Here is a 23,176-nt window from a genome sequence, read left to right as displayed (position 1 = left end):
CAGGCTCTAATTTTATTAGATTTATTTGTTTAAAAAGTATTGTATTGTATTGTATTGTATTGTATTGTATTGTATTTATTCATTCCCTGTATAATCTATTACAGATTAGATACAAACACAAAATACAAACTCAAAAAATACACACACACACACAAAATAAGATTTCTAGTATGAATTTAGTTGATTTCTAGTATGAATTTAATTTTAACACTCTTAAGTTTTCCAAAGAATAGTAAAACTGCCAAAAGACACAATAAATAACAAGATATATAATACATTTTCCGTTTGCAAGACATTAAATAAATTAATTAACAGAGATTAGGTAAGAACAAGATTGTCCTACATTATTATCAGTATTGTTTGGAGAAAAAATTATGTGCAACAGTAATGAAGGTAGGTATTTTGCTTTATAGCTTTAATGCAAGAAATCAGTGATTTTGAACGGCATGGACTGGAGCAGAATAGTTTTTACCCTGGATTTGAAACCTTCATAATTTAAATGTTTAATATCCCCAGGTATCTTGTTATAGTAAACAGTAAAAGTAAAAAGTGGCCTTAGCTATACTACATGTATTAATTTGGCATATATTATTTAAACCTGTATATCTTGCATTATTTCTTCTATAACTTTAGTGAAGACTATTTCAATAAGCTTAATTTTACATATTGTTTTTCTGCTTCTCAGGGTCTTCTGTTAATAGTTCCGGCTTTCATATGTGTGGGTCTTGCTTCTTCACCCATTCTGCTGTATACTGGATTATTACTGTTTGCAATATGTAAGTATAAAACTAGAGCATAATATTACTGTGCGTTTAGTTCAATATTTTGTCAACAACATAATTTTAATCTAGCTTTTGCATTCGAAAACTTGTTTGGTGTTAATATAACTTAACCCATTTCACTGCAATCTGCTCTGATTGCTAATGTGTTAATTTTCTTGAATATGAAACTTTTTCTTCTGACCATTAGTTCTTTCTTTATTCTCGTTTCAATTTAGTTACGAGAATTTAACCTCCTGAGTCCTGAGACATTTGTTGTTTTATGTTTAAAGTTCAGTAAAATTCTGCAGGTTACAGTTAGTTCAGAAATGCAGATATATTATACTATATTTCGGGTCTCTGCACATACATCTTATATCATTAAGAAATAAGGGCTGGATAGTAGAAGAAGAAATCTCCTGTCTAGCTGAAAATGGGTCAACTTAGCGTACAATGCTGACACTAAACAGGGCATCATTGTGGACCCCACGATACGTTTTGAAGTAGAATGTCATCAGTCAGCCGAGGTCCACCTTGAGAAGAAGTCGATCTATGAGCCTACAGTCAACTATTCCAAGCTGAAATATGCCTTAATTCGCGTTGAGGTATTCGGCTTGCTCATAGGTGCTCGAGGGACTACACCAGCTTTTTTCGAAGAATTTCGACGGCAGTTTGCTCTGCCAACATCTCTGAGGGATGACATTGTGATAATTGTGTTAAAAAAATCCTGCCAAATCCTAATTAATCACATGTTGCCATATTAATAGCAATTGTAATTTTTCACGCTCTTTTCTTTGTTTCCCTTCTTTAAAATTTAATATCTATGTTTACATATGTATAATAATTTTTTTTGAGGATATACTGAGTCCGTAAGGGCTACCCTCAATGGGGACTCAGGAGCATTTATGCCTACCTGAAAAATCCTTAGTTTCTTATACATCTCGTATGAAATTGAAAGGTCAAAGTTGTCGTATTTATCATCATCATTATAAAACATATACAGTTTTAATGGTGGAATGTATCTGTAATCAATAATGACAAATAGTTCTGCAAACATTGGACGCATATTTAAAATATTTATCTTATTTCTTGTTTATTATTGCGAGTCTTTACATCCGAATATTTTATCACCTTCATTAGATAAAGACACCTGCATTTTACAGCTGGTAGTTACTGGAACTACTGTTTGTAATTTATTTTTAGTAGTTGTTTTGGTTCTATTATGGTAAGTTTTATGATCCATGATTTATTTTAAACATTTGTCGTTTTTGTAGTAGTTATGACTAAATTTGTACAAGGACAACACTTTTAAAATACCGTACATCAGTCTTTATTTTGGTGTTACTTTTATTTTTTAATGACTTCATTTTAAAAGTGCAGATAGCCTCAGCTGCTGACACATTACGCCCACTAAATGTACTCGTACCAATGACATAATCTAATCTTCGTTTTTAAAGTTGCCTTCTATACATTAACAAGAATGTGAGAATCAGTATTGTTAAAATTCTTGATGCATGCCGTCTATACATTAACAAGAATGTGAGAATGAGTATTGTTAAAATTCTTGATGCATGCCGTCTATACATTAACAAGAATGTGAGAATCAGTATTGTTAAAATTCTTGATGTATGCCGTCTATACATTAACAAGAATGTGAGAATCAGTATTGTTAAAATTCTTGATGTATGCTGTCTATACATTAACAAGAATGTGAGAATCAGTATTGTTAAAATTCTTGTTGCATGCCATCTATACATTAACAAGAATGTGAGAATCAGTATTGTTAAAATTCTTGATGCATGCCGTCTATACATTAACAAGAATGTGAGAATCAGTATTGTTAAAATTCTTGATGCATGCCGTCTATACATTAACAAGAATGTGAGAATCAGTATTGTTAAAATTCTTGTTGCATGCCGTCTATACATTAACAAGAATGTGAGAATCAGTATTGTTAAAATTCTTGATGCATGCCGTCTATACATTAACAAGAATGTGAGAATCAGTATTGTTAAAATTCTTGATGCATGCCGTCTGTACATTAACAAGAATGTGAGAATCAGTATTGTTAAAATTCTTGATGCATGCCGTCTATACATTAACAAGAATGTGAGAATCAGTATTGTTAAAATTCTTGATGCATGCCGTCTATACATTAACAAGAATGTGAGAATCAGTATTGTTAAAATTCTTGATGCATGCCGTCTATACATTAACAAGAATGTGAGAATCAGTATTGTTAAAATTCTTGATGCATGCCGTCTATACATTAACAAGAATGTGAGAATCAGTATTGTTAAAATTCTTGATGCATGCCGTCTATACATTAACAAGAATGTGAGAATCAGTATTGTTAAAATTCTTGATGCATGCTGTCTATACATTAACAAGAATGTGAGAATCAGTATTGTTAAAATTCTTGATGCATGCCGTCTATACATTAACAAGAATGTGAGAATCAGTATTGTTAAAATTCTTGATGCATGCCGTCTATACATTAACAAGAATGTGAGAATCAGTATTGTTAAAATTCTTGTTGCATGCCGTCTATACATTAACAAGAATGTGAGAATCAGTATTGTTAATATTCTTGTTGCATGACGTCTATACATTAACAAGAATGTGAGAATCAGTATTGTTAAAATTCTTGTTGCATGCCGTCTATACATTAACAAGAATGTGAGAATCAGTATTGTTAAAATTCTTGTTGCATGCTGTCTATACATTAACAAGAATGTGAGAATCAGTATTGTTAAAATTCTTGTTGCATGCCGTCTATACATTAGCAAGAATGTGAGAATCAGTATTGTTAAAATTCTTGTTGCATGCCGTCTATACATTAACAAGAATGTGAGAATCAATATTGTTAAAATTCTTGTTGCATGCCGTCTATACATTAACAAGAATGTGAGAATCAGTATTGTTAAAATTCTTGTTGCATGCTGTCTATACATTAACAAGAATGTGAGAATCAGTATTGTTAAAATTCTTGTTGCATGCCGTCTATACATTAGCAAGAATGTGAGAATCAGTATTGTTAAAATTCTTGTTGCATGCCGTCTATACATTAACAAGAATGTGAGAATCAGTATTGTTAAAATTCTTGTTGCATGCCGTCTATACATTAACAAGAATGTGAGAATCAGTATTGTTAATATTCTTGTTGCATGCCGTCTATACATTAACAAGAATGTGAGAATCAGTATTGTTAAAATTCTTGATGCATGCCGTCTATACATTAACAAGAATGTGAGAATCAGTATTGTTAAAATTCTTGATGCATGCCGTCTATACATTAACAAGAATGTGAGAATCAGTATTGTTACAATTCTTGTTGCATGCCGTCTATACATTAACAAGAATGTGAGAATCAGTATTGTTAAAATTCTTGTTGCATGCCGTCTATACATTAACAAGAATGTGAGAATCAGTATTGTTAATATTCTTGTTGCATGCCGTCTATACATTAACAAGAATGTGAGAATCAGTATTGTTAAAATTCTTGATGCATGCCGTCTATACATTAACAAGAATGTGAGAATCAGTATTGTTAAAATTCTTGATGCATGCCGTCTATACATTAACAAGAATGTGAGAATCAGTATTGTTACAATTCTTGTTGCATGCAAGGTTTAGTCTTCCTATAACATGGACGTGGACACGTCTTAAATTTTGTGAATGGAGAAGTAATAGTCAGTTGTATTGAAATTAATTCGATTTGTTATAAAAAGGCAAAAAATATCTCTCATGCGAACTGTAAAATCTTAATTGGAGTTAACTGTCGTGTTTCTGTAACTTACACAGTGGAATGGGGGTTGTGATTAGCATCAAGATGGTAGTCAGTCAAAGATATCTGAATAGGTCTGAGATCGAATCCATGTCTTTAGTAACTTATCTCTTCAGTCTTTACATCCGAATATTTTATTTATTTATTTATTTATTTATTCATTTATTCATTTATTTTCGTAGAGTCTCTTCCACTCTACCAGAGGATTACAACTACAATATTAAGAAAACAATTACAATTAATATTAAATTTACAAATACAATAAAAATCAAAGTACTAAAATATTACCTGATTAATAGAGGCTAGACAGTTTATTGTAGAAATTAAGAAGAGAGACATTTTTTTATTAATTAGCTAAAAATTAAACCTACTCTACGCAGTAAGAAAATGCTTAATAAGTTTGTTTTTGAACACTGCTAAATTCCGACAGTCTCTGATGTCGCTGGGTAGAGTATTCCACAAGCGCGAGAGCGAGATTGTGTATGATGATGAATACGATGATGTCTTATGTGTTGGTATGGTTAGTAGGCGGCTATTTTGCGTGCGTGTGAAGAGATTATGATATGATGACAGGTAACTGAAACGGGAGGCAAGGTAGGTGTAGAGGTGTGAAGGACTTGGAAAAGGAGATCAAGAGAATGAAAATTTCTACGTTCGTTAAGCCGTAGCCAGTTTAGAGCTTGGAAGGAAGGGGTAATGTGGTCAGCGTGATGAACATCGCAGACGAAGCGAACACAAGAATTGTGAACACGTTGTAATCTTTGCAACTGGTTGACATTGAGGTCAGTCAGTAGAAAATCACAATAATCAAATATCACCTTCATTAGATAAAGACACCTTCATTTTACAGCTGGTGGTTACTGCAACTGCTGTTTGTAATTTATTTTTAGTAGTTGTTTTGGTTCTAATACGGCAAGTTTTATGATCCATGACTTAGAAGTCAGATTTTACGATTTCTACTTCGAATGAGTAAGCAACAGTATGTACTGTATTACTTTTGTGCGAGATCGTGCGTATTTGCTTGGTTTCCGCACAAAAGCAAACCGCGGAAAGTCTAAAATTCCACATTCAGTATTCCCAACCTAACACACATAACAATTTCCCTCTTCTTACCGCTTAAGTGACATATTGATTTTACTGCTTTAGGCTTTTAACATATTATTTTTAGAGACGTTCAATATAGTAATAATTATAAATTGGAAACTTAACACTGCAATTTCACCTAAATTTCACTGTTAATTATTGTTTTTAAATATTTGCAAAAATTAAGTAAACTCTACAACTCCACTAAAGTTACTGCATTCATGATGCAAGTAACATTAAGGAAGCCGTGAAAAAATCAGCAAGATTCCAGACTCATCACAGTCTGGGGGAAAAAAAAGACAGACATATATCACGGCCTACTGGAGTATAGTAAACACAGAAAACATTTTAAAGCAACAATGTTGAAGATAGATATTTTTGTTTTGCAAATTTGCCGTCATTGAACAGAAACCAAGATGGAGATTTCATTGCAACTAATTAGAAATTCCTCTTTCAGGTATGTAATAAACGATCTTCGCACAAAATAATGTACGATACACGAGCGGTATGTTTTCTTTTAATTCTCGGAAATTAAAAAAGCTCAACTATGTTTCACTTCTTCAGACTTTTCCTCGAACATGAAAACTTCAACATACCGCTCTTGTAACGCATATTACTATTTCAAACTTCGCAATAACACTTCGCACAGTCATGAAGTTCTTGCTGTAAATGCTCTCTTTCTTCTTTTCTGATGCCAAACTTGATCTGATTGTTAAGAACAGGACCATTTTACATTTAAAATATAAACACGTCCTTATCTTATAGAACTCAGCTTTAGTTATTTGTATCTTGTTTCAGCTACTGCAATGGTCGTGCCATGTATGATGACCCTGGTGTCCAAGTTGGGATCACATGATCAGAAGGGAACTGTGATGGGAATTTTTAGATCTCTTGGTGCACTAGCTCGCGCTGTTGGACCTATTGTAGCAAGTATAGGTACGTTATAATTACTACATATGTGTCTTTTACGCTCTCTGATTTTCATGGTAGGTTATGTTCGGACAGTTTTGTTTATGCCATTCACCATCTTTGGTTTATAAAACAATTTTTTTTTGGCAATTTTCTCTCATTTGTCAGTGACTGTCGATCACTACAAATTAAATTATTATTATTATTATTATTATTATTATTATTATTATTATTATTATTATTATTATTATGAATAATTGTCTTTTTTTTTGTATGCCTCATTTATTTTGACCTGCTGTTCACATATTATTATGCTTTTCTCTTTCTTTCTGTATGTTATATATTATGTCTGATTTCTTCTTATTTGTTGTTTATTTTTTATTATTATTATTATCTTATTCAGTTTTGTGTGTAAAATTGTAGTGTAATTTGTAAATTTGTAGTGTTTTTGTAACGCAGTCTTTACTCCTGGTTGAGTGTTAGAGAAGGCCGTATGGCCTTAACTCTGCCAGGTTAAATAAATCATTATTATTATTATTATTATTATTATTATTATTATTATTATTATTATTATTATTATTATTATTATTATTAAATTCATGTCACGTTGTTTGCTTTAAATATCATTGTTGTTGTATAATTAGAAGTGAAAAGTAGCTTTCAGATAATAAATGTTTGTTGACTAACAACAGATAATTCAATATATTCGGCATATTGTTTTAGTCACATTCGAAATTTATGTAACTAATTTTGATGATTTTATAGAACAGAGAGTTAACCTGTAATAGAATTTTCAATTTAATTTTCAAATATGTGTCTGGGTAAAATTTCACGGGAAATGTCAGTTATGTAAAAATGAAAATGAATTTATGAAGATTCTTAATTCAACGTATCATCATAATTACTCGTATAATTCATAATTAATAGATTTTCAAACATTTCTCTTTTTCTGAAAATGTGAGATTTTGAATTATTCTTTTACAGGAAAATTGGACTCATGTATGAAATTTCCTCCTAACATTAATTTATTACCCACAAGTAACAATTTATTAATATGTTTTTATTTTACTTTTAGGTTAGTTATTTAATTTTTAACTTATTTTATAGGTACTGGTATTTTTAGGTCACTATTTTTTTTATTTTGCATTTTTGGTTGACATTTAGATACCGTAATTAAAACCTTACCCCTACTCATCATCCTCGATAGCACTGAATTTCGTTTTTTAGCATAGGCTGTATTTACTTGTGAACATAATGCATCTCCTTACATTCTTCTGTTAGTAATAAAGTTAAGTTCGTTGTGTAGGTACTTGAATTTACATTTTCATATGAAATAACAATAATTTGTTAATTATACTTAGCATTGTTCAGTTTTTTAATGTTTTCTGAACTACGTGTACTGGTAATGGTAATATAATTTCTTTGTTTTATAACAGTTTATTATATATTGTACTTTCATGCACACTACTTTGTGAAGAGATATTTAAAGACTGTGTTTATGCTAATTTAGTTTGAAGTAGTCATATAAAATTTTCCTTTTATTTAGGAATTACCTTAATAACTGGAAAGTGATAAAGGTATCCTAAATTTTGACAATATAATCAACTCAAAGTAAATATCACATTGGCGATATTACTGTTACCCAGTGCCTTTTTTTTCTGGCGGAATGCGGTGGAACGGCATTTCAGCATTTTTTTATTGTACTGGTACTGTATTTTTCATCATGGAATCGAGAATGTGTTAACAATTATGTTCTTCACATAATTTTTCTGTGAACTTCACTTAGACTTTGAAAGTCTAAGTTAAACGAAAAGGAGGTTAAAAGAACAAAATTCCCATGCACTGGACAAGAACCATCTCCTCATCTGCTATTATATATTCTACAGAGAAATGCACCACTTTTTTCTCCAGAAAAAAGCACTGCTGTTATCACTGTTGAAATTGGGGAAATTGGGTTGTGATATTATTTTTATCGTTTGTATAGGTGGAAAAATATAATTTTTTTCTAAGATAATGTCACTTAAGTTAATGCATTTATTGTCTCCCCACTATTCTCTCACTTACAATAATTCTACATTTTTAATACACTCTTTTAACACTACTATAATCATTGATGAACTATTAAGTTATTTTGATTAAATAAATAACAACTTCATTATGTTATTGTTTAAATTGTGGTGTTATTTTACTGATTGATAGTTCGATGTTATTTCCATGATCTTCTGAATTCAGAAGTAGTCAATCAGGTAAAATAACAGCACATTTTAAACATTAATACAAGGAAGTTGTTAATTATATAATCTAAACAACTTAATAGTTTATCTGGTTTATCGGTGATTGCAATAATTGTCACATTAAATGAAGTACCGTCAACCGGGTATACTTTACACAAGGAGGGTAACTTTACACATTTCTAGAAAAAATGTTTAGATGGCAGTACAATACAGACAATGTGTAACAACTCCGTGGACCTGATTCTATGTGACAACAGCACATGTGTGTAGTAGACTGAAGTGTGTGCCATTATTAAAGCTGTTATACACCATTGTTGCTGGTGAATTTCACGAGGCAAGTATTTTTACTCTTTTTTTCTATGTGTAAAAACTTTGTGTTGTACTGAACAGTTCAGTTCATACATTCAATTGTGACTAGTATTGTATGAAATTATGAAGCTTTCGGACGCGGGAAATGACTGCCTGACCAGTTTTTCGTTACATGCGCTACCCTGCGAGAGGGAAAACAAGAATGATAACCTAATGTACCTCTGAACGGGTGAAGTGTTTATGGACACTAATTAAAAATAAAAACTCTTTTTAATATGATGTATAATGTCACTATTATTGGTAGTAGGATCGATTCCCGTCAATGATAGGGGAAAATAAATTACTTTCAAACATACAAGGTCGTTACTTGTAGATTATTATTATCATTACTATTATCATTATTATTATTTTAAATAATCCGTGGCACGTCAGCTCTGAAGGATCAATGCCAGTTGAATCGGTTACTGCAACTAGTAGGTAGCAGTATAGTCATGTGGTTAGCATGACGCTATCCCTCAACCGTTGGACCGTCACCAGGTTCTGAAAAGGCTTCCTACAGCACCTCCCCAGGAAAATTACAATGTAGCAGCACATTCATGAACAGCATATAACCATTTATTGTACTGTTATTACATTTCTTTACTTTTATATAAAATATTTCATTTTCAGGAATTTACCAATACAAGTATATTTTGTTCTCACTGTGCTAACTGTAGTGGGCTGATAAATTGCGAAACTCATCATATTGTTCAGAAATGTGTTACCTTTCCAATCCCAGTACTTGCAATGTGCAATATTGGACCATATTGAACAGAATACTCGATTATAAGGCAAAGTAAATATATGTGTAAAGTAACCCCGTAAACGGGGCATCTTTACACACGTGATTATTTATTTACAAGTGTGTCATAATGCATGTGTACAACCACTAGATTTTCAAATTTACTCAAATTAACCAGGAACATTCATATAAAAATTAATTTGTGTATGTAACCTGATAATCTTCAATTATTTTAACGAATAAGCAAAAAAAGTGTGTAAAGTAACCCCGGTTGACGGTACGGTATTAATTTGTTTTCGTGAGTAAAAGAGATCTTCAGTTGTTTTCGAAATTTGTGTTGTCAGTTCCGTAATATTGCATTACTGGAATTTTGAGATAGGCCAATTAATTTAATGTGTAATGTATTCAGTTTAATTTGATATATTGTTTTTTACTAACTTAATAATTATTTTTAACTGTGTTCGCAGCATACTGGAGCATTGGTTCGACAGTGACGTACCTATTGGGAGGAGTAGCTCTGTTCTGGCCGTGGATAATGCTTAGAAGGAGCAATATAGCGTAACTCCACTGAGTATTACCAACATATATCAATTCCTGTACCAGTATTCACGAATGGATCAATTTTTTAAAGTGATATGATCAGGTAAGGAGAAGAATTACGAATATAAGAGAGTTTAATATTCCACAGCACAGAAAATGTAAGCAGATATTTTCCCACCGCTTGCAAAGCAATATAGTAGTACAGTGTTTTAAGTGCTAAGAAAATTTGTAACTTATGTGTGTAATGGACAACAGTAGTAAATGTAGAGGCTAGTAGAACATTTGAATATCAGTAATGACTCTAGAAAATTACAACAGGTAACTTTAATGTCTTTCTACGGTCATATTGTGCTTCCTTTACTGGGTACTAACTGACATCTGTTTTTTTGTGTAAACTTAGTTAATAAATAGGTAGGCCTAAGCTGTCTGAAAAGAAGTTGAACAATTTTTGTAAAAGTAGTACCTCATTACAAAGTACCATGGAATTCCGGATTCTGAAATTGAAATACGGTACTTTTTTTTCTTCAATATCACGACATATTCTGTACCTTTCCTCGATAATCATTACCAGTTCCAGGATTAGATCGAATTGGTCTCTTTCACCTCTAGACGAATTGTTTTTCTAACTATTTTTAAGGTTTTATGATTTTTCTTTTGTTCTTATGCTTAATATTTTAGCTATTTTCGGTAGTCAGAGTCTTGCATATATCAATCGTCCAGTTCAAAAGTCCGACAACTGAAAAATTGCCTTTTTTGAGTTATTTATACTACTGAAAGCCTCTTTCGGAGCTCTTTCAGATTCAGTATTGAGATAAGTCATATTTATTTTACAACCGAAAAGAAAAACAAAACTAAATAAACTGGTTTAGAAATAATTATAACTATGGACTTTACTATTTTTTTTTTTTTAACATTTGTTAATGCTTTATTTATACAGACTTGCTTTTAAAGTTTTACATAAATATGTAATTTATCAATGTTCCATGACAGTTACACTGTAAATGCAAAATAACCAATCACGATTTCACCATCAGCTCAGCACAATAATGTGGTAGTTGAATTCCTTTCAGAAGTACGTCAGTCACTTTACTAATTCACTATTAGTACATTTCGAAATGTATTAATAATGAACTGGAAGATTGTGATAAACTCGTCCTGAATACTGACTCATTTCTAACTGTCGTGGTTATGAACCAGAACTCTGTTCCTTTCTAAGTGATTTATTTGAAACTTTCAACTGAAGATATCTCAAAACTTGTTTTTTTGAGTTGTTGCACTTTTGAACTAGACGATCGATATGTTACAGTTATTGCTGTATTTCTGAATAATATTGATTAGTCTGTCAGTATTTAATTTTTAGTTCTATGATACCAGTAAAAATTTTCTTGTCAAAAAGTATGTACCCTGCTACCTCTAGGTACATTTCTGTCACTTCACTCCTCAATTTATTAATTTTTAAAACTTCATACAATTTAAACAGTTTTTCTCTCCGGACCTACATTTTAATATTCTGTTTATTTATCTAAATCTATTTAACCTAAACATCTTTATCATGAGTGTAAAATATATTTTATTTTTTCCTTCTTTCATTCAGCAGCAACCAATGTAATATAATTACTATTGTTTTCTTTATGACTTTTCTTACTGAAATCATTTGCGAGCTTAAGTTTAAAATTGGTTTCTTGCATTTCATATTCAGAAAAACCACAGGGTCATCTGAATGAAGTAAAGTCGTAAAATATGTTTCGTACTATTAAAACGTTTGTTAGTGAAACCACGTAACATTTAATCACTTCATAGATAACAGACGTGCAGACAGTGTAAATGTGACTGTTGTTTTAATAGCAATGATCAGTGTAAAGTACGATATATCGATAGTGTTTCATTAAAGGAATACCTACTGTAAATAATTAACGAAATCAGAGACTGTGTTGTAAACTGTATGCTGTGAATACATTTAAGTAAAAGAAGCTATTTTTATAAATATTACTATAAAATTATTTGTAACAAAAGTGTTTCTCCACTCCCCTCTTTGTAACAAGAATTTACACTTTTCATGTAAAATATACTTGACATAGCATAATTAATTTTACTAGTTTTTAAAAATATCTTCTTTTTTTTTTAATTCTGTATCCAAAATAATTTTTACTTTGGATTACAGTAACGGTAATGACAATCCTATTCTGACAATATTTGTAGGATTATGTGTTACTTTTAGTGTACTTTCAACATAGAACTTCACACTTATAGGGCCTATATGTATTTTTCACGATCTATGATATTTTTTTTTTCGTCTGCTTTCCACTCTACATTTATGCAAGTAGTGTTACGAAACCAGTAAAACAGTAATATTGCGCGTTTAGCCAGCAGAAGTAGATAAGGAAAAAAAGAATATCTACAATCCCACCATTCCTTATTACCTCCAAAGCTACCATCTTGAAGTAATCGGACTTCTGGTTAGAACAAGATGTACCGCTACTCTTTTTATGAAGGATGTATTTAAGAGGCTTGTAGTCATACATCTGTTATTACGAATATAACTTCAGCTGCTTTGAAAGAATCAATTTATTGCTCAGTTAAAACATCACCTGTATTCGAAATGAAACTAAGTTCATTAGCTCTTTTATTTTTTCATAATACTTATCTCGCTGTGCACTCATAAATTTCTACCAATTAAAAAATTTATTTGCAGCTCTGTATTTTTAGCACTCTGATTTTTCAAAACAAAATTAATGGTTTGATTATGTTTTTGTGCTTAAAGTTCTCTTTATTCTTCGGAGCAGCTTACAAATGATGAGAAAATTTCTTGAAGTAGAAAAAAATAGCTATAAAAATTTAAACAGTATTAAATGAAAACATAAGTGGAAGGTTTCATTTCTCGGCCTCGAGTGTGTATATGTGTTTTTATACAAATATTGAAGGAAATTCAAAATTTTTTCTTCATAAATTTTCATATCATAGACGTAAGTTAGATGATACTTTCATGGAAATAAGAAGTTGTAGTATATCTTATGCTGTAACAGTAGACCTAACATTTGCATAAGTTAGTGTATTATATTAACATTGTAGGTGATATACACTATATATTGTTGTGTAGACTGAATTAAATTAACTTGAGGTATTTCATGATTTCCCTCAGTTGCAAAGAAGAATGATGGGTTGGAAATTTACATGTCATGATTCATCACCACCTTTATAACCATTATCATAAAAGGTAAAGGTATCCCCGTAACATGCCATGAAGGCACTTGGGGGGCATGGAGGTAGAGCCCCATGCTTTCCATGACCTCGGCACTAGAATGAGGTGGTGTGGTCGGCACCACGCTCTGACCGCCTTTTACACCCGGGAAAGACCTGGTACTCAATTTTATAGGAGGCTGAGTGAACCTCGGGGCCGTTCTGAAAGTTTGGCAACGAGAAAAAATCCTGCCACCACCTGGGATCGAACCCCGGACCTTTCAGTCCGTAGCCAGCTGCTCTACCAACTGAGCTACCCGGCCGCCATAACCATTATCATAACCTTAGAAATTGAAATCAGTTAAAATGAGTTGGAAATTTACATGTCATGATTCATCACCACCTTGATAACCGTTTTCATAACCTTAAAAATTGGAATCAGTTAAAATGAGTTGGAAATTTACATGTCATGATTCATCACCACCTTGATAACTGTTATCATAACCTTAAAAATTGAAATCAGTTAAAATGAGTTGGAAATTTACATGTCATGATTCATCACCACCTTGATAACCGTTTTCATAACCTTAAAAATTGAAATCAGTTAAAATGAGTTGGAAATTTACATGTCATGTTTCATCACCACCTTGATAACCGTTATCATAACCTTAAAAATTGAAATCAGTTAAAATAAGTTGGAAATTTACATGTCATGATTCATCACCATAAGATATAACAACGAATTATACCAGCTTTATGAGTCTCCCGATATAATAATATCCATTAAGATTGCTCGTCTGAGATGGGCAGGGCATGTTAAGAGAATGGATGAATGTGAAATACCTAGGAAGGTGATGGAACATGGGATTGCTGGAGGAAGAAGAGTTGGAAGGCCAAAGCTACGATGGATAGACTGTGTTATGGATGACATTAAGAGGCTTGGAGTGAAGAACTGGTGGACGGTGGCTAAAGATCGAGACCGATGGAGAAGAATTCTTAAGGAAGCCGAGGCCCGATCCGGGCTGTAGCGCTATGGATGATGATGATGATGATGATGATTCATCACCACCTTGATAACCGTTATCATAATCTTAAAAATTGAAATCAGTTAAAATGAGTTGGAAATTTACATGTAATGATTCATCACCACCTTGATAACCGTTATCATAATCTTAAAAATTGAAATCAGTTAAAATGAGTTGGAAATTTACATGTCATGATTCATCACCACCTTGATAACCGTTATCATAACCTTAAAAATTGAAATCAATTAAAATGAGTTGGAAATTTACATGTCATGATTCATCACCACCTTGATAACTGTTATCATAACCTTAAAAATTGAAATCAGTTAAAATGAGTTGGAAATTTACATGTCATGATTCATCACCACCTTGATAACCGTTATCATAACCTTAAAAATTGAAATCAGTTAAAATGAGTTGGAAATTTACATGTCATGATTCATCACCACCTTGATAACCGTTATCATAACCTTAAAAATTGAAATCAGTTAAAATGAGTTGGAAATTTACATGTCATGATTCATCACCACCTTGATAACCGTTATCATAACCTTAAAAATTGAAATCAGTTAAAATGAGTTGGAAATTTACATGTCATGATTCATCACCACCTTGATAACCGTTATCATAACCTTAAAAATTGAAATCAGTTAAAATGAGTTGGAAATTTACATGTCATGATTCATCACCACCTTGATAACTGTTATCATAACCTTAAAAATTGAAATCAGTTAAAATGAGTTGGAAATTTACATGTCATGATTCATCACCACCTTAATAACCATTATCATAACCTTAAAAATTGAAATCAGTTAAAATGAGTTGGAAATTTACATGTCATGATTCATCACCACCTTAATAACCATTATCATAACCTTAAAAATTGAAATCAGTTAAAATGAGTTGGAAATTTACATGTCATGATTCATCACCACCTTAATAACCATTATCATAACCTTAAAAATTGAAATCCGTTAAAATGAGTTGGAAATTTACATGTCATGATTCATCACCACCTTAATAACCATTATCATAACCTTAAAAATTGAAATCAGTTAAAATGAGTTGGAAATTTACATGTCATGATTCATCACCACCTTAATAACCGTTATCATAACCTTAAAAATTGAAATCAGTTAAAATGAATACAAGTCATATATAATAGAGTCACAACAATGGTCCACGGCCTACCGATATATCCAAAGGTCCTAGACACGCGATATAACCTAGATGTTGAAGCATATATGAATAAACTTAATAAAACAAAATATACCAGTGTATATAGATGTAAAGGCCTATATGGCATTTTTACTTACCCATTTATTTTCTTACCACAAAAATGACACTATAAATGTGATTGTCTTGCACTATGAGAAATAATCTTTAGATTTACATTGTTACTGCAAAATTGCATTGGAGTGAACAAGAGTGAAACTGTTTCCAAAAAGTAAATTGGAGACACAAGCTAAATAAAGAGGGCAAGTATATAGTATTGGTAGTATAGATATGTCGTACACCCTCTTGTACCAGTACTAATGCTTACAAACTTGCAACAAGAAGTTTTCTTAAGATTGCTGCTTTGAAATGTGATGTTTGTGAAAGTTGAAAATTATGTACATTCTTTGTAATGAGGTATTACTTTACAGAAGTTTATGTTCCAAACAGTAAAGCGTATTTCAGCTCATGCAATTATATGTTTTTCAATTAACTGTAACACAAGCTTACTAGAATTTGGTCTATTGTCAAATGTTCACTAAGTACCTGCTTTTGACTGATGTTGCTGATGTGTTAGTAGTAACTTACAACACGAACAGTTTTTAATGACTTACATGTCATTCTAAGTAGGCCTACTTTTCCTTTTTAGACTGTCATTGCTTTTTACTTAGTAGAGATTTACAATATTCACGTACATTTAATACAGCTTTACTTAAAATTTATTTTTAATTAAAATTCTTGCACTAGTACTGAGGGAAAGTGTTTAAACTGGTAAATGCAGTTGTCCTGGGATAAGTGGCTTGTTGAATTGTTCATCATGAAGTTTAACAAGTCACATATTCACAAATTGAAATGCAAAAAAAAAAAAAAACTTCTTAATATGTGGCTTTATGTTTCGTGCCAAGACAAATAATCTCTGTACAATTGCAAAGCAATATTAATACATTTTCTCTTATTAGGAGTATTATTGTGAAGTGACATAGTTTTTAATAATGTTTTTGGTGGACATTGTTGAAGTAAGTGTAATTTTAAGTTAAAAATGGCTTTTAACAGTAATATAATTAAACATGTGGGAGATATTAGCTTTTTTATAACATTATTGATGAATGTAAGGCAGTTTTCGATAACAATTTGATCCTTTTCCAACCAAATCATATTGACTATTACACTTTTACTACGTCATACTACTTCGGACCAATAAAACGGTATGAAAGGACGTGTTTGAACCAATCATGGCTGTTGGCTGTTTATCGCTACAATTTTATCACTTTCCTAACATTTGTTTCTTTGTTTGCCAACATTTCAAAATTAAAATTCTTTACGGTACTATAAAACATGCTTTGTGATCATCTCAAACTTTTGGTGAACCTAACATTATTGAAATAGAATTATAGTAAATCAATTAATACGTATTTTATTGTATTAGAGTACTTTATTTCTTCTAATCTTTATATACTTTCGTCTATTTTTATCACCTCCCTACCATTTTTTTTCTTTGTTTGCCAACATTTCAGACTGCAAATTCTTTACGGTATTATAAAACATGCTTTGCAACTGTCATTTGTTTACCGCATAGATAGTCAATTGAAAATGGCGGCTCCGTTCAAACATTTTGATGAAGCTAACATTAGTGAAATAGAATTTTATTAAGTCAGTTAATATTTTATTGTATTATTTCCTCTAATCTTTATATACTTTCTTTTAATCGTGTAATAGTCAATTAAATCCCACTCGAGTTTTGATTTTCTTTGGATAAATCAAAACCTCTAGTGAGATTACTGTTGATAATCTCGTGCAAATCTGGATTTTTAACTTGATTTGTAGCACTACCTGACATTAAATAGAAATCAACCAAAGCAATGCATCTGGGGTTTGCGGGTTCAGACCCGATTGAAGTCAGTATATTTTTAAAATGTGTTGAACGTTCTTAATATGCCTGCTTTTTCATATATTTATGGCATGTGAAAGACCCTATTGCCGAGAGGGACACAGCTTTGGCACTGTGGAAAGGCTATGGTGGGTTCGAATCCCGCTTAGGTCATGGATGTTAGTCTGTTGTCTTCAGTGGAGGTCCGACATCATGTTGATCATACATCACAGTTCTATCGTGTGTATATCTGTTTAGTGTATTAGGGCACGACTAAAAGATTCTATTCCTGATTAAAAAGGAGTCCAGGTAAAATTTTTGGGAGTTATTTCTCTCCAGGTTTGCTGCTTCATGTGGACATTTATGTTTCTGCATTTATGCTGTTGTGATCAATGAAATTGAAACCTTATCTTATCACTGTTTCGAAAATTTTGGAGATAAGGTTGCCAAAATTTATGCAAGTTACAGCAAAGAAGTGAACAGCCTTAGGTGGCCAGGTGTTAAAAAAGGTCAACAGATTGATATACCCTATGTGGAGCTTGCTTCCAAAACCAGACAAGTCCATCAAAGCTAATTTTTCAGGAAGTGAAAAAAAAAATTGAAATTGTTGTTGTTATTGTTGTTTTCTAATGCCAGGCGTTTGATAATAAAGTCATTTGACCCCTCATATTGGAGTGAAAATGGCAAGTTGTAGCCGATTTAAGTGAACACCATATTTTAACGTTTTGGTGGCTACTTCATTCACACACAACCCCCAGAATGTCTGGAGAACCACACCTGCTGTTGGTCGACGGGTCCATTGGACCTAGCTGGGAGATCTTGTTGATCACCAGCTTTCCCTCCTTAAGCCACTGGAAGACGATTTTAGTGCCATAGCAGGTCAGCACTAGGAACAGAAAAGTAGAAAGAGGAGGAAGGAAAGTGAAATTGAAGCTCACATTAATACTATGAATGTAATATTTTGTGAGGTCATTTGATGGGCCATCTACACATTAATATGCATTTAGATTGGCAACAGGCCATGACTGTTTGGCCAAACATCTGCATAGAATTGGAATATATCAGTCTCCTAACTGCCCATTGTGCAACTCAAACCAAGAAATGGATTCGAAACACCTCAAAATCTGTTCTTCGGTGGCTGACTATGATAATATCTTTGAAAAATATTGGAGTGCAAGAGGTCAAATGACTTTATTGTCAAACACCTGGCATTAGAAAACAACAACAACACATTAATATTGTAAATCAGATTCTGCTTTACACAAAATGCCCTCGAACTACTGTAAAAATCTGTAGAACTTGATTGACAGAGATGGACTTGGAATAACAATTATTTTGTTCTCTTTTTTTTTTTTCGTTCTTTACATACCTTTCATCTCTTTCTATATATCTATTCCGACTGGCAGATCGTCACTTCCTGATTCCACAGTTAATAGTAGTCACAACTGATGGTTCCATTGTTTTTTCTCGTAATAATATTTATTGCATTTAAATCACAGATTAAAACCCTTTAATAATTGGCTTTCTCACTCTCTTGCGTTCTCACAACAGTAGCCAACACGACATAGAGACAAATGTCAGAATCTTCCAACTGTTCGGTTCTTATACTATTCAAAGTATGAAAAGGAGGAAAAAAATTCAGTCCCCAGATTTCTTACAAAAATAATGCAATCAACAGCCATTGTACTAGAACAGAGGTGGCATGAGATAATGATCAGTGAGTTTCCAAGGAGAAATAAAACAGAGTTAAGAGACAAGTGTAGATTGTTCAGCAGATCCTTTTGGTTATCCCAAGAAGTGAAAGGGGCGGGTTAATGTCCTCTACACAACAGATCCATCTGGTATTCTCAAGAGGAGTAGGGGTGAGTTACTGACATCATATAAATGTTTTCCCAAGACAATCTGTAAAAGGGATCTGTTTAATTTTGTTTGAAAAAATAGTACAATGGATTATATACATAATAGAATTTGTTTGGTATTGACTGAAAGTATGTTAACATTTTATTTTTCAAGTTACCTTTGGACATGTTCGGTTTTGACCGAAATCCATATTTCGAATGCAATTTTGTATGGGATTTATTCAAATATAACTCAGAATCAATGCAGATATCGATAGAATCCAGTAAAATTATAATGAAAACATCATAAACTCATTTTCTTCAAATAATGGACTTGTTTGGTTTTGGACGCAAGCTCCACAAGGAGGCTTTACCTTTCCTCACATGTAATGAAAACCGTTATTCTCTGTCATATAAAGTTAATTGAGGGAAACTCTTTTTTATTTATTTATTTTTTTTTAATTTGTGAGCTTTGATACACAAGTCACTACCTCACATCTTGATCAACGAAGAAAAGTATCTGTTAGATGTATATGTGATTTTTACTCCTAAATTTTACATACTATATTTGGATGAGAATTTCAGGATTTGCATGTATTCTTTCATAAATTTACATTGCTTAAAAGCAGTATTTTGTGTGACTATTAATGATCTTGCCGTGTTCCAAGACCAATTATTATTATTTTTATTTATCTGTGTGACATTCTCATATAAGCGAGATCTATGCAACCTGAAAACTAAATGACACCTAGATATAAATATTCACTTATGGTTTTAAGATCATAGATTTATATTTAGCAACAGTAGCGGTTTGTCTACTCTGTAGCATTGTAGAGTTCTACCTAAATTATGAAACACAATTTTTTTTATTTTTTGTCTTTGATCTGTAATAAATGACCACGATAAACATGACGTGGTCTGCATTATCGGTATCTTATCTTACACTTAGTGTATTTTCCTGTGATATTTTCGAATTGAAGTTGAGATCTTTAGAATATACTAAATGTCATTAAAATCTTGATTATCGTTGAAGTGAAGGATTAAATTATATTTTTAGCTTCTTTTGGACTCGAATTCATTAAATACGGTATTTATATATTTACTCAAATCATGAAATGCAGTATCATACGTGGAAGTACCCTTAGCTGAACAGAAAAAGCATTGGCTTCCCGTACTGGAGATCTGCGTTTATATTCTTGTGGATGCAAGTGGAATTTATAGTACCGGTATGTGTTTGGTGGTAGGTTTTCTAAGTCAAGTCGCATTTTCCCTATTGGTATTCCACCGTTGCTCCATCAATCATCATCTTACTCATTCTAGAAAAGCAATGGAAAAACTGCCTAGGATAGAAATTCGTTACAGTGATAGCCAACATCTAAGACACTGAATATGATGATACAGTGACGTGAAAAATCTCATTCATGACCGAACAGATTACAGATTATAGTAGGCTACATTATACTACGCGGCCAAGGCGGGACCCGTCGTGGCAGAATGAGGAACTCCGTGCTCGCTGCGTATGTTCACTGCTGGAGTGTCGTCACATCCAATGCCTAGCGGTTCAATCTGGTCGCAATGCCGCAAGTAGGGAGACATGTGTTTCGTAGCCAAATGCGGAGCATTATTTATAATGCCATAAAGTTTTCCGATGAAGAAAAGACAACTGGCTTATTCCTACCTCTATCGAAGACAACAAAGCGTGCTGCAGCTATTGTGAAGTTAAATAAGGAAACAATTAGTACGATTAAAAAGGAAGGTAAAGAATGTTAGGACAAGGGTGTAGAAATATCGACACCAAACAAAACTAGACGACCTCCTGCAAATAAGGTTGAATTACACGACATGGACAAATGTATGATAAGAGAAGTTCATAAATATTATAGTCTCTACAAAGAGCTTCCAACATTAGGAAAGTTGCATACATTTTGTAAGAGAGAGATAGGTTTTAAAGGGTGCAAGGAAACTTTACGAAAACTCATACTATACATGGGGTTTGCATCCAAAAAATTTAAAGATAAAAGCAAATATCTAATAGAACTCTCCGATATAGTAGCCCGTTATTTACCTGGACGAAATATGGTTCCATACCCATTATATTGTCCACAAATGTTAGCAAGACGTAAACGTGTCAGGAGTTTATACAAATAGCAGTGCAGGTCAACGACTTATAGTAGCCCATGCTGGTGGTAGTGATGGTTTTATACCGGATGCTTTCCTCATATATGATGTCCGAAGTCCGGCCACTTTAAAATGCTAAGGTAAGAAATGCATATCAAATGCAATATTGTATAAAATACGGTACCTACTTTAGTTTACGTTACTTTCGATTCATGTACCCTCCTTTACGAACACCGATGTTGTGGTGTGTTTTCTGAATAGATTCCTATGTGTGGTAAGCATATGATAAAATAAAACTAAACAATAAAATTAACTATATATACGAGCATATAACATATAAAGTGTGTTAATAATAATAATGAAACAAGAGTGCAGTTCAGCATGTGCTTCATTTTGCATCTGATGCGGACTTTACAACACGGCCTTTGTTGTGAAGCGAATTGCAGCACCACCAAACAAAACAGTTCCCGCCTTGGTCGCGTAGTATGTAGGAATCAATGTTTTTGTTTACTACAGATCTCCAATTTTACAATTTTATTGGTTTTATTAGGAGGTATTATTAGTTCAGTTTATTAAATTTGTAATAGTCATTATATTTTTAATAGATTTGTTATTTTTATTGTGATAATGAGAAATAGGTACAATTAATGACTGACCGTACATTACATTTCATAAAGTACTATCCCATTGTGTTGTTTCACCTGCCTAATTTGTTTTATCTAAAATTCCATTTTATACCATTTTCGTTTGAACTGCATTAAAATGTAATTCAAACCAACTTGTTCCTATGATTCTATGATATTATCACATTGTTCAGGGAAACCCAAAACAATGCTGCAATACTTAAACATATGAATGCATAAATCATTAATTCTCATTATTTCTTTATTTACAATCTTTGCAGAAAATGGATGGAAATTTAATGTTTATTTTAATGTTATGTCAAATCACGCTCCATGAATCTGGGGATCTGAAAATCCCCATGAATTCGTACAATCCGAACGAGACTCCCCAAGACTTAATGGGCCGTATTCATAGACATTCTTAGCACGGGCTTGCGGTGAATGATCAGAGAACTAACATTTTTCGTATTCATAAACCAGTGTTAGTGATATGACAAGTAACCAGTCGATGACCGGGGCTAGTTTAGCATGCTCGTAGCGCAGGCTAGCAATATGTCTATGAATAGCGTCCAATGTGTTTTGTGCTCTTTCCCAACGAAAGATTTATGGACCGTTCTTTTTCATTGAAGTTATTGTAACTGAACCTATAATGTAAATTGGAGATGTTACTCTTTCATTTAACATGAGTTTTGTTATAGTTAGTTAAAGTATCATTAAACACCTTTAAAGTCGCTATATTCTTTTATAAGTTTCCAAAAGTTTTGTCTATAAGATGCCTTAAACTACGCATTTTATTCTCTCATGAGGTATTGCATGTTTATTTTTCACATTCGCACTATTACTTGAACAGCATTTGACAAGCCGCTACTGTTCAGTGACCTTATACTGTGTATAGGAGTATTAAACCTGCAT

General features: G+C 32.4%; 1 protein-coding gene across 1 annotated transcript in view; it reads left to right on the top strand.

The window, feature by feature from the left end:
- Window positions 1-11,195, top strand: part of rtet (major facilitator superfamily domain-containing protein rtet) — a 51,301-nt gene extending 40,106 nt beyond the window's left edge. The window contains exons 8-10 of the mRNA XM_069822815.1: window positions 686-776; window positions 6,427-6,564; window positions 10,329-11,195. Coding sequence (XP_069678916.1) covers window positions 686-776; window positions 6,427-6,564; window positions 10,329-10,423 — 324 coding nt within the window. The 3' untranslated portion in view covers window positions 10,424-11,195. The remainder of the gene's footprint in view (window positions 1-685; window positions 777-6,426; window positions 6,565-10,328) is intronic.
- The last annotated feature ends 11,981 nt before the right edge of the window (window positions 11,196-23,176 follow it).

The sequence above is a fragment of the Periplaneta americana genome, chromosome 4 (assembly GCF_040183065.1).
Source record: "Periplaneta americana isolate PAMFEO1 chromosome 4, P.americana_PAMFEO1_priV1, whole genome shotgun sequence".
In the NCBI taxonomy this organism is placed as follows: Eukaryota; Metazoa; Arthropoda; class Insecta; order Blattodea; family Blattidae; genus Periplaneta; species Periplaneta americana.
The sequence above is the reverse complement of the archived record's forward strand: the minus strand, read 5'-3'. Positions and strand labels throughout refer to the sequence as shown.